Source organism: Panthera onca, chromosome B1, assembly GCF_046562875.1.
Source record: "Panthera onca isolate mPanOnc1 chromosome B1, mPanOnc1 haplotype 2, whole genome shotgun sequence".
NCBI lineage: Eukaryota > Metazoa > Chordata > Mammalia > Carnivora > Felidae > Panthera > Panthera onca.
This window is the reverse complement of record NC_138342.1, coordinates 202,023,872-202,036,427: the sequence shown is the minus strand read 5'-3', so window position 1 is coordinate 202,036,427 and position 12,556 is coordinate 202,023,872. Positions and strand designations below refer to the sequence as shown.

Here is a 12,556-nt window from a genome sequence, read left to right as displayed (position 1 = left end):
TACGCATCTGACAGCGTTGATCTACTTATGATCAACAGGTAGAGATTTTCTTTAACTACACTGAGTGTGGTCTTCCCGCTGGTGTCTTGATTCAGAATAATTTTATCATCCCACGACACTTACACTGACATTTTACAATTCTAAAAAGAAAAATTCTATTTTAACTTGTTGATAGAAGTTAAACTCCCAAGCTGAAGGTTCTACATGAAATGCTGGGTAACTTATTCTACTAATTTAGATACATCGCTTAATTTTTTTTTCACCTCATTCATATAAATGCAACCAGGGTATTTCAGAACTACTTTTTCCTTAAAAGTTTACAGTTCAAATTTTAAAAAGTAAGTACCATGAAGCATAGAAATCTATTTTTTGCTCAGCCATATAAAACTCCAGCAGGTAACTGTGCAAATATCCTTTCTTTTAAACCTAGAAAATCCATCCAGTTCAAATTTTAAGCCACAGGTATAAATAAAAAGTGGAAGCCAATCACCACTGGGGTAACATTTGGATGCTCAAATGATCTGACAGACAGAAATCTTATCAAGGACACCGTGTGATGCATTTGTGGAAGTATACCTACAAGTATTTATTTTGTTCAAGGACAGGATGAAAGAGAATTATCTTGTGATAACACAAGACATTAAAAAAAAAAAAAAAAAAAGATGAAATGAAAGGAAACTGACCTGGCATTTTAGGTCCACTGCTTCCTTGATGCATCAGGTTGTGCTTACACGTTCTAGATAAGCACCAGAACTATTTTGAACACAAGCAAACATTTACGAAATTGACAAAAATATGTATAGGATTTTCATTTCATTCTTAATGATTATTCTGTCCGTGTTACTGCGCTGACCTCAGACGCAGATAGGTATGGTCTTTTCCGTAATGGGCATTATTTTACGTTAATGTGATAAAAGAAAAATAAAGATGTTCTTGCTCTTTGGTAATTAATGCATGAAACAGATAATTTTCTAAATGAATAAAGAGCAATAACATCGTAACTACAGATGGTAACAAGAATTCACTCATCCATCTGGTTAACTGGAATGTATGTCTCATATGTAAAGGCAACAAAATTCAATCGAATTGAATGTAAACTGAAACAACACAGCTAACATCCTGACCCGTGAAACAGGCTCTGGGTTGTTTCAATTTCAGTTCAATTTACAGTAAATTTCAGTGAAGAAAAACTGCAGACAACAGATGAATCACCAAGAAAAAAAAATCATATTCTACATGTAAAATAAACTAGTCCAGAACGTGCGGCCTGCGTTCCATAATATATGGAATATTGAAATGTTTTTTTTAATGTTTTATTTTTGAGAGAGAGAGAGAGAGAGAGAGAGAATATGAGTGGGGGAGAAACAGAGAGAGAAACACATAATATGAAGCAGGCTCCAGGCTCTGAGCTGCCAGCACAGAGACTGATGCAGGGCTTGAACCCATGAACCGTGAGATCATGATCTGAGCCGAAGTTGGACGCTTAATAGACTGAGGCATTCAGGCTTGAAATGTTTACAGTATAGCAGAAATCCCTGGTTTAGCTGGTCATCTACATGATCCACATGTAGTGATTCATGCACAAAATGTGTTATTCCCCATGACAGATCCAAAATAAACTACGGGGGGAAGTAATTTCTACTTTAATGATTTGGTAGTTTGAGTTCTACTTAAATGTAAATAAATAGCATAAATAAAAATTTATGTGTTGTGCACTTTGATGACAGGTAAACAGAAATTGCTCTTGGCTTTATGGGTCTTCAAATACAGAAGAAGAAATAATATCTAATTTAAAATTTGATTCTGTATCTATTATCCAAATGTGACTTCTTTTAGTAACCTTTTTTTTATTATAATTTTTTTTTTTTAACATTTATTTTTGAGACAGAGAGAGACAGAGCATGAACGGGGGAGGGGCAGAGAGAGAGGGAGACACAGAATCGGAAGCAGGCTCCAGGCTCTGAGCCATCAGCCCAGAGCCCGCGGGCCTCGAACTCACGGACCGCGAGATCGTGACCTGAGCTGAAGTCAGACGCTTAACCGACTGAGCCACCCAGGCACCCCGTGACTTCTTTTATTTATGTTTATTTTGTGGCTATCATTCCCCCACAGGTTGTATTGTATTTGAGTTTAATACAAATTTAATTCCTCCTGCATTATTATTTAACAAAGTCTAAAACTCACCTTCTTTCTTTTCTTATTTTTACTCTGGTCCCCATATATATATATCCTCTATGGAGATGTCTGAAGAGGGATATTACCACACCTGGGATGTACAGATCATTTAGTGGAATACAAGAAAAAATATTAGAACCTCTGTAGAAAGTTATATCTCAGGAGGTATTTCTGTTCACACATTACCTACGCGTGATGTCTGCTGGGAACTGGGGTGTGTGTAAGGGCATTGCACTTATTGGGGTTTCATGCTCAACAGTCACGACGTGACTGGATGTCAGACCAAGAGTCTGCCATCATTGCCCTCTGGTTTATTAAAAGGATCATGTATTCCATTTACAGGTAGATTAAGATTTACATACAGAATCCAGATTTTCTATTTATTGAGCACCTACTTTGTCTGAGACAGCCATATGCATATCCCATTTAATCTTTCCAACACTGGTGAGGTAGGCATTCTTATGTCCTGAGCCCTGGGTAGTGCAGCCAGAATTTGGCCGCCTCTAGTTGGATAACCCCTGGGCCCTGCTCTAGTCCCCACCCTGAGAACCTCTCCCCTGGAAAGTGGGGTCCTCAAGACCTAGGTAAGCAGCCTGCAGGCAGCCCTGGACCCACTTCTGGGACGGCGATCTAGGACCCTAGGCTCCCGTGAGAGCACTGCCTGGGTTCCACTGTGTCACCTCCCAGACACCCCTCATGTTGGTTTTTAGGAAATTTAGCAGGAAGGACCCCAAAACTTCCATGTTGTCAAACCTGCCCAAAGCAGCTCACATGGTAACTTAAGTATGTGGCTTTTCAGCATTTTTCATTAAATAGAGCCAGGGGAGGCACTGACTCACAAGCTGGCCTTCATGGTCACGACTTAAAATACACTGCCTGGTGCTAAAATTTACAAACTTCCCTCATAAATTTGCTTTCTATATATGCATATTATTTTTACATATACATGTACATGAATCATGTACATCACACATATATTTAATCTACATTTAATATATATTTTATTTAATGTAATATATTTATTTCAAGATCTATATTTAGTATGTATTGAAATACATATACATATATACACCCTATAAGTATAAAGGGAAATAAACCTAAAAACATAATAAAAATATATATTACTTATTCATATTATTAGTTATCCATCAACATTATATTTATTAATGTTATATATTATTGGTGTATAAATATATATATTTCAATATATTTATATATGTTTATCTATTATTAATAATATAAATAATATTTTTATTATGTTTATAGATTAATTTCCCTTTACACTTACAGGTGTGTATAAGTGTATGTATGTAAAGAGTAATTTACATATATAACAAGTGGCTTCCAAAATCTCAAAAGTAAAAAATCACAATAAACATTGAAATAGAAGTTTTAGATTGCTTTTTAAGAATTTGAGATGAATGATGTTTCTCAGGCCCTTCCAAATCTATGAGGTTACTGGGCATTTTATTTTACGTATATGGCATTATTTATATTTTATAAAGGGCATGTGCATTTTAAATATAATTAAAATGTGACATATTAAGTTTCTACAAAATGTAACATAAATATACGTGGATTTTTACGTATCTATATTTTTAATGGTTATTTCTTTTTGAGATAGAGAGAGACAGAACATGAGTGGGGGAGAGGTAGAAAGAGAGGGAGACACAGAATCTGAAGCAGGTTCCAGGCTCTGAGCTGTCAGCACAGAGCCCGATGTGGGGCTCGAACCCATGAACCACACGCAAAATCATGACCTGCGCTGAGTCGGATGCTCAACTGACTGAGTCGCCCAGGCGCCCTGATTTTTACATCTTTTACAGCTATCGTTCCATATGATTATTATGATAGGTCCACAGAGGGTATCAGGCAAATATCACCGTTGTCCCTGACGAGAAGACACAGAGGCCTACAGGCACCGAACCACCTTCCCACCTCGCACGTGAGGTTACGAGTGGATGTGGAACTGGACTCCTCTCTGGCTTTTCCTCAAGACCGAAACAGAGCAGGCAGGCACACGGCCACCCCTATCCCGGGCCCGATGGCGTTGGGGGAACGCAAATTTGCAACAAGGAAATCCCATAGGGTCCCACACGCACTTTGCAGTTAACATGAGTTATCAGGCTGGCTAGCTTCCTCACCCTCCACAGAAGAGATTACGATGCTGAGGACCCAAAGCTTACTGGTTAAGTTCAGACGTTAATGAAAAACATGGAAACGTGCACTATGCATGGGGGGGGGGGGGGGGGCACGGTGTATTTGCTTCCCTCTCTCAGCATCGTTCGCTCTTCCAGACCTGGAATCTGAGAAGCATCGATGAATCTGTTTTCATTTTGGTTATTAAAACATGTCAGATTAGGAAGATTTAACAGGCTGCATAATTTTCCATGAAAATTTATTTTTAGCTTTTCACTAACTTATTCATTTCCTCTAGAAACTTGTGTGAAGTCCTTACTGTGCCAGAACCCAGGGCTGGGTCCTGGCAAGGTGGCTTCTTAAATCGACAAGTTCTCGGGTTCACACACAGACTTAGGGACACAGATGTCACAATGCGACCAAGGGCATTACGTTGGTTTGTTTCTTTTGTTTAATTTTTAAATTTGACCTAAAAAATAAAAAATAAAAAATAAAATAAATAAATAAATAAATAAATAAAAATTAAAAAAATTAAAAAAAAATTAAAAAATTAAAAAAAATTTAAAAAATTTTGACCTATTTGGTCTGAAGGGACCAGTAACGTGAGCTGTCCTGAGTGGGGGAGAAAAAGAAAGCTTTTGGTAAGTTCATTATATCTAACTAAACTGGTACCTGAGTTCATCCTAAAATAACTTGGAAATCATTTTTTTTTCTGCAAACACCATGGGCTTTACCATCTTCTTTTTAATGTGCATCATCTCAGGGTAGAGGTTACAAGTCATATGCCCAAAGCTCGAACACTTTGGTCTATGGACAGTCCTATGAAATCATTGACTAGATTAACATACGGACACGGCCAGAGACCCGGAAATCTACATCTGTCTCTCTGTCACTGCACTGTCCGGGGTAACTGCCACCAGACTGCTGTCACTGTAGGTCAGTTCTGTCTCTTCTTTTTTTGAGAGAGAAAGAGAAGGAGAGAGAGAGGGAGAGAGTGCCATGAGCTGGGGAGGGACAGAAGGAGAGAGAGAATCTCAAGCAGGATCCACTGACAGCACGAATCCTGACCCAGGGTCACTCCCACAGCCCTGTGAATTCACGACCCGAGCCAGAATCAAGAGTCAGACACTCAACTGAGCTGCTCAGGTGCCCTAGTTCGGTCGGCTCTTGAAGGTTGATCTTACCTTTTAATATGTGGATTTAGTAACTGAATGCCCATATAAAGAATTACAACTAGTGATATTTGGGGGGAGAATGACACATGAATGTATACACATATATACATGTATACACACACATACACACACACACACACACACACAGAGAGAGAGAGAGAGAGAGAGAGAGAGAGAGAGAGACATTGAAATACAGAGGCAGAGACAGAAGCAGAAGAGTGCATCTGGAGACTGCCACTTAGTACCTCTTAATGTACATCAGGCCTAGAATATTAAAAAAAAAAAAAGAAGTTAAAAATGCCAAACTATCTGAGAGAAAAATGTCACCCCTCCCCGAAGCCTGTGCCAATGGCCATACATCAAATGATCAAGGCATGTGAAATACTTAGTCCGCATTGGCTCTGTACGGGAATCTAACCCTAACCACTGGTTAGGGGACTACAGCACCGAAGTGTGACAGCAATTCTAAAATGAGACATTGCATTCTAAAGTAAAAGTAAAATGAGATGTTGTATTCTAATTTTTTTTTAACATTTATTTTTTTTTGAGACAGAGAGAGACAGAGCATGAGCAGGGGAGGGGCAGAGAGAGAGGGAGACACAGAATCCGAAGCAGGCTCCAGGCTCTGAGCTGTTAGCACGGAGCCTGATGCGGGGCTTGAACTCATGAGCCGTGAGATCATGACCTGAGCCCCCCAGGCGCCCCTGAGACGTTGTGTTCTAAAGTAAAAGTCAAATGAGACCGTGCATTCTAAAGTAAAAGTGTTACGAAGGACAGCACAGGGCCCACGCGTACCGTTGCAGGAAGGCAAGGCCTGACTCCAGGCAGGTTTTCCGTCCGCTCCGATCACACACGTGATGGAGGAGGGGTCCACAATCTTGTAGCCAGAGTCACACTGGTAGGTCACGGTTGAGCCAAGCTTGAAGTCCGTGCCAATGCGTGTCCCGTTCATTATATTTCCAGGGTCGAAACAGGCTTCCCGGGGCTTCTCTGTAGAAGCAAAGGTCAACTCCGTAAGGGCAGGGATCTTAAGCTTCTGTCTGTTTCTCTGTTTGCTTGCTCATTTTATCTAGTGCCTACAACAGTGCCTGGTGTATGAGAAAAGCTCAAAAAGTATTTATAGATGGACAAATAACCAAGTTAGTAGCTAAGTATCAAGTTAATATTAATAACGACATGTCATTATTAATGTGATGACTACCAAGTTAACAATTCAATAACACGAAAATAGGAAAAACTCCAACTTAATACAATTACGCTTCTTTTCTTACAACCACATTTTACTACAGAATCGTTATTGAATCACTTTCATTTAGGTAAAAAACACATCATTACTTTTTACGAGTTTTTTGTTTTTTGTTTTTTTTGTTTTTTCTGTTTGCTACGGAACCTAGTACTGAAGCAAAGAAAGCAAGGCTGGAAAAGTTGAGGTCATTTCCTACCACTGCGCTTAAGTCATGCTGATGTGAAACCACACGCCCTAGAGGCCATGAGAGAATCCGGCCACTCCCGGGGTCGGGCTCAGTGCGTGCCAGTGCTCAGCACTTGATACCGGGAAGAGGAGACCGGCAGGGAGGACAGGAGAAGTTCCGGGCCTCCCACAGGGCTCCCTCCCTGCACTCGGGGGCACAGCGCCTGGCGGCGGGGTCGGACCGATGGATAAGCGCCAGTCGCCGCACCTTCACCGCCACGACCTCCCGACAGCTCCGACCTGGCTGCGGTGACCGCCCGCAGGGAGGTGAGGGCCGGCTGCGTTCTAGGCACGGAGCGGGCTGCACCTCGCCCTCCATTCTGTCCTCCCCTGCAGCTCTGCGAGGGCCAGAGCTGGTCTGCTGCGGACTGTGGACCTGGAAGCCCAACAGAAGTGTAACAACTTTCACTTGGGGCACCTGGGAGGCTCAGATGGTTAAGCGTCCGACCCTTGGTTGCCGCTCAGGTCACGATCTCACGGTTTGTGAGTCCGAGGCCCACGCTGGGCTCCGTGCTGACAGCGCAGAGCCTGCCTGGGATTCTCTCTCTCCCTCTCTCTCTCTGCCCTTCCCTTGTCTCGCTCTCAAAACAAAGAAATAAACTGAAAAGAAACTTTTACTAAAAGCCTATCTGTTCCCAAATATAAATAGAAACCAGTCTTTTTTTTTCCCCTCTGAGACTTGTAGCTATGTGGTTAATTCCTGTTGACTTTTGGTAACCTTACCATTTTAAATGTCTTTATATTCAATAGACCTTCCAAAATATCTCTAAATGGATGGATAACTATATATATATGTATATAATATATATAAGTATATATATAAGTATATATAATATACAAATTATAATATATAAATATGTTATAAATATATACAATTATATAAATAATTAATTTATAATTATAAATATATAGTTATATATATAGTAATATATATAGTTACATAGTTATATTGTACTTCATCATTTGAATGGCGTTTTTGCTTATACATGTCAACATTTTTCATGCCATCATCAAAGTTCCTGGTAATGTCAGAAGGCTCTAGACCTGAATTTTATAGATGTTCAAGTGATCAATTTAGAAGATACCTGAAACATTAATCTTCATTTTTTAACTGACAGTATAAAAATACAGTTTGGCTTGTGTGTGCATGTCTGTGTGTGTGTGTGAGTGTGAGTGCGACAGAGAGAGACAGAGACAGAGAAAGAGACAGAGGGATTAAGGTCATTAATATCAATACATGCTCAAGGGTGACTTGAGTGGATAAAATAGACACGTTTTCACTCTTCTTCTGGCTTGACGCGTGTCAATTCCTTCATTCACATAGAAAAGATCTCTGGAAATTATAAGTGGTAGACTGATTTTCTTTGGCTGGAATTAATATTGATTATGCTGTTTAAATTGTTTCTTACTGATTGTCCATCTGTTGCTTATTATTATTTCCACAAACTCCTGTTTGCAGGAAAACCATCCTGAGAGGTTCTAACAGATATGCCATGACAGACTAAAAGTGGAGTGAGTTTTGAGGACTTAACATTGTGTGTCCTCTTAGGAATGGATGGCATGTGGCAGAGGAAGAGAACAGCACGAAGTTTGGGAAAGCTTGGAGGAAACAAAAGAGGGCTGTTTAACTGTATTTATTCCATATTTTCCATTGTATTTATAATGATCTGTGTCAACATCAGCCAAACAGAGATCTCGTTGGCAATTGCTGACTTCACGTATTATGAGAATGTATTATGGGGGCGCCTGGGTGGCTCAGACAGTTGAGCTTCTGACTTCAGCTCAGGTCATGATCTCACAGTTCCTGGGTTCAAGCCCCACGTCGGGCTCTGCGCTGACAGCTCAGAGTCCGGATTTTGCGTGTCTCCTTCTCTGTGCCCCTCCTGGGCTCATGCTTCCTCTCTCTCTTAAAGTACTAAAAATTTTCTCAGTACACAGCAGCAGTCCCCCTTATTTAGGAGATGCATTTCCAGACCCCCAGGAAAGGCCTGAAACTGCACAGAGTACCAAACCCTATGTATACTATGTTTTGTCCTACTTATATATACATATATGCCTATGAGAGTTTAAGAGATTAGCAATAATTACTACTAATAAAATAGAACAACTATAAAATATACCCAAGCTCATGAGTGACCTGGACACGATGACCAGTGTCAGGCTCCTGGGGACCTTCTGGTGCCCTTCTGAGTCCAGCTCAAGGGGGCGGAGCATGTGCTTCCAGACCCCGCTGACCACGGGTCGCCCAGGCCCCACTGACCTCCAGTGGCCCAGACCAAGACCAGGAAAGCAAAACCACAGAGAAGGGGTCTACCATACATGCCTATTGCCCTTTCACCCTTTTCAATCATTTATTTGTTACACATCCCTTTCAGTCGAGTTTACTGTCTCACTAAACACCATGTACACGACCGCCTGCTCTGTGTCTCTGAGTTAGGTCTCTGATGGCAGGTGTCTTCATCTCTCCAAATGAACCCCCTCTAATCCTGTGGTTCCATTTCTCCAGCTCTCGCTTCAGGATGTTTCGTGATAAATCACAGACACGGTTTTCGCTTACGGTTTGTCCTATTTTCTAATTCGATGACTTCATAACATAGTGTGTTTTGCCACAGTTCATGTCCTTCCTCCCTAAGGACACGCCTCTGAGAACTCGTGCGAGGGAGGACAGTGGGTTCAATCAGCCGGTGTCAGAGACTGTGGCTCAGTGACCCTGCCGGTGCCTCCTACTTCTCGTCCTGCCGGAGAGCTGACCAAAGCACCGTTACTGCGACCTTTCCTTGTCTTCTGCTACTTCTGTTTTTCACAGCCTTTCCTGGAGAGCTTTGAAAACATGAAGAGCTGTGGCCCCCAGTTCGACAGCTGCCCTGGTCTTGAAAGAACCTACACAAAAGATGCACATCTCTCTTCCTACCCTTAGGAACGTACCTCCTTCCTCCTTTATTCCCTCGTCCAGCCGAGGAGAGCACAAAGTGCACAGGTGGGCAGTGACAAATGTCCATCCTTATGTTTAGAGGAGGGGTGGTGCTTTGCAGCTCATTCTAGAATGGGCACTGTCGTGGTGAAGTGCACGTCTGTGAGTTCTTGTTACTCCAGAAACTGTCTGATGATATGGTAAATGCCTAAATGTGCTGTTTTTCATTATTCATAAACATTAACAGATCCCATCCCCAAAGCACAAGAACTCCTCTGACTGCTGAGTTTAATATTTTTCTCTTAGGCATTTTAATAAGAATCAGTAAGTTTGTAGATTTTGGTGTTTAGAAGGAAATAGATTAATTTTCTACCTAAAATCATATAAAGAAACATAAGTCCATTGAAGCATTAACAGACATGAAATGTGTCCTGTGTTTTATTTGACAATTCTAATCACTGATAAGTAACTCAAGTTTAAATCAGTATACATATTTTCATTATTTTTTTAAAGCGCTCACTAGTCTGAATTGATATTTCATTAAGTCCTTTTCTCTAATTCTTTGTCATATATCTTATATGTTCTTGGTTTCCATGAGACATGGATTTGAAAAGAATGTGATTATTTTCATGGACGCTATAGAAAAATGCTTAATTTAGGGTGGTTTGTGTTTGAGTTTGTCTCTATTTTCTCTGGCAACAGGTGATGGGGGGGGGGTCCCAAACGAAGTGGGAGACACCCATCTGGTGGGCAAACAAGGAAGCTTGCCTCGGCTGGGGCTCCTCATGAACCAGTGCCCATGGGTGGTGGAGACAGGTGAGGGCCACAAAATCACACGTTGAAAAGCAAGGAGATAAAACTACTATTCTGATGTACTTAACCTTAGTCATTCTGAAGAAACAAATGAGAGGATATTAAAACACACGTTAAAATAATAACAATTATTATTTTTTTAGTGTTTCTTAATTTTTGAGAGAGAGAGAGAGAGAGAGAGAGAGAGAGAGAGAGACTATGACAATGAGCAGGGGAGGGGCAGAGAGACAGGAAGACACAGAATCGGAAGCAGGCTCCAGGCTCCAAGCTGTCAGCACAGAGCCCGACGCGGGGCTCAAACTCACAAACCGCAAGATCATGATCTGAGCCGAAGTCGGACGCTTAACCAACTGAGATGCCCCAACTCTTAAATGTCATCAAATCCTTCAATACACACATCATAATTTATTTTTACATGACTATGAGTTGGGGGAAAAAGAAATTATTCATTTTTCTTTTTTCCTTTCAGCAAAGGTAGAAATGTGTCTCTGGATTTTCTTCCCCACTGTAAATATCGAACATTATGTTATGCGAGCATTTTATGTATGAAACAGTCACACAAGACCTCAGAGATAAATGCTTACAATGAATAAACCTTGATACAAATTATTTGACACACAAATTAAGCTGATCACAGTACCTTTAAATTCAATCGCAAACCCCGACAAGCCCACGGAAGCATCACTCCGAAAAGCCAGAAAAAGACTATTTCCACTACTCTCTATTCTTTCTGGGGCTTGAGAACCCTGGAAACTTCCAAGGAGAGGTCTGTTGGAATCTTCTCCTTCATAGATATGTAGGAAATCATAACTGGGCTCCATGTTGAAACTAAAGGAAAGAGCATTCATCAGGTTCGGCACCAAACACGTGTCTCGTATTTCCTCCAGACTACAAGCACACAGTGAGTTCACTTACCTTCATGCAACGAATTTTAAAAACCCAAACAACCCAGAAGTTAAATGTAAAAATAATTTAAATGTGACAGTAGCAATGTGTGTAACTAATATGAATGGTTAATACTGTTAGCATGAGACATAATGACTGCTATATTCAAAATGGTAGGAGTTCATACTCTGGTTTCCCTTCAGATCGTATAAATCTTTCATCTTTTACAAAGTGGGAGGAGTTTGAAGATATCTGTAAGACAATGATTCCTAATAACGTGGACAGAATATCTCTTCCCTGCACCCAGGAAATTGCTAAAGAAATATGGTTTGAAAGAAAGGGGTTTGAAAGGGAATTCCCACCGATATTTGATTTTTACGTGAATATTTTTAGTTTGAAAAACAGGTATCCTTGATATCGCTCTCCTTAATTTTTTTTTAATTCTCTGTGAGTTTGTTTTTACTTTTAAAAATGTAATTGCCTCTACTTGGTTGGGTCAGTCGGCTGACATCAGTCATCCCTGGGATGGCACGAGGAGTGGTAGGCACCCACTCCGTTTCATGTTCCTACATCATTGACTTTTTCCAATCTTCTCTTCCCGCCCCACACCCCCCGCCCCCCTGCTCTCTCCACTTCTCTGTGTCTCTCTCCTCTAGTATTAAATACCCTGGTAATCCCCAAAGTTCTCAGGTGGGATGTGGCTTTCCGTGTCTCTGCCATTTTTGATGAGAAGGCGGATGATGGTCTGGGCGCTTCCAAAACGTGCACACTCTCAGGTCAAAGACTAAAGCTGGCACAGACGATAAGATCTCGAGGAGATCAGAAATAACCGACAAACTGACAGAGGTTCCAAGTAACGCCTTCTGACTGGCCTTCCACTTCTTCCTCATCTCTGAGTCGGGGCCTTTGTGTCTTCAGCAAGGACTCATTCCGAGCAGCGTCCACTCTGTCTCCCTTCAGTTGGCAGTGTATTTGGATAACAGGGAT

At 41.0% G+C, this 12,556-nt stretch overlaps 1 protein-coding gene across 3 annotated transcripts in view; it reads right to left on the bottom strand.

The window, feature by feature from the left end:
* Nucleotides 1–12,556, bottom strand: part of CSMD1 (CUB and Sushi multiple domains 1) — a 2,002,273-nt gene that overhangs the window by 243,995 nt on the left and 1,745,722 nt on the right. For all 3 annotated transcript variants that reach the window (XM_078445226.2, XM_078445227.2, XM_078445228.2), the window contains 2 exons: nucleotides 11,325–11,512; nucleotides 6,285–6,479 (listed from right to left, as the gene is read on the bottom strand). In XM_078445226.2, coding sequence (XP_078301352.2) covers nucleotides 6,285–6,479; nucleotides 11,325–11,512 — 383 coding nt within the window. The remainder of the gene's footprint in view (nucleotides 1–6,284; nucleotides 6,480–11,324; nucleotides 11,513–12,556) is intronic.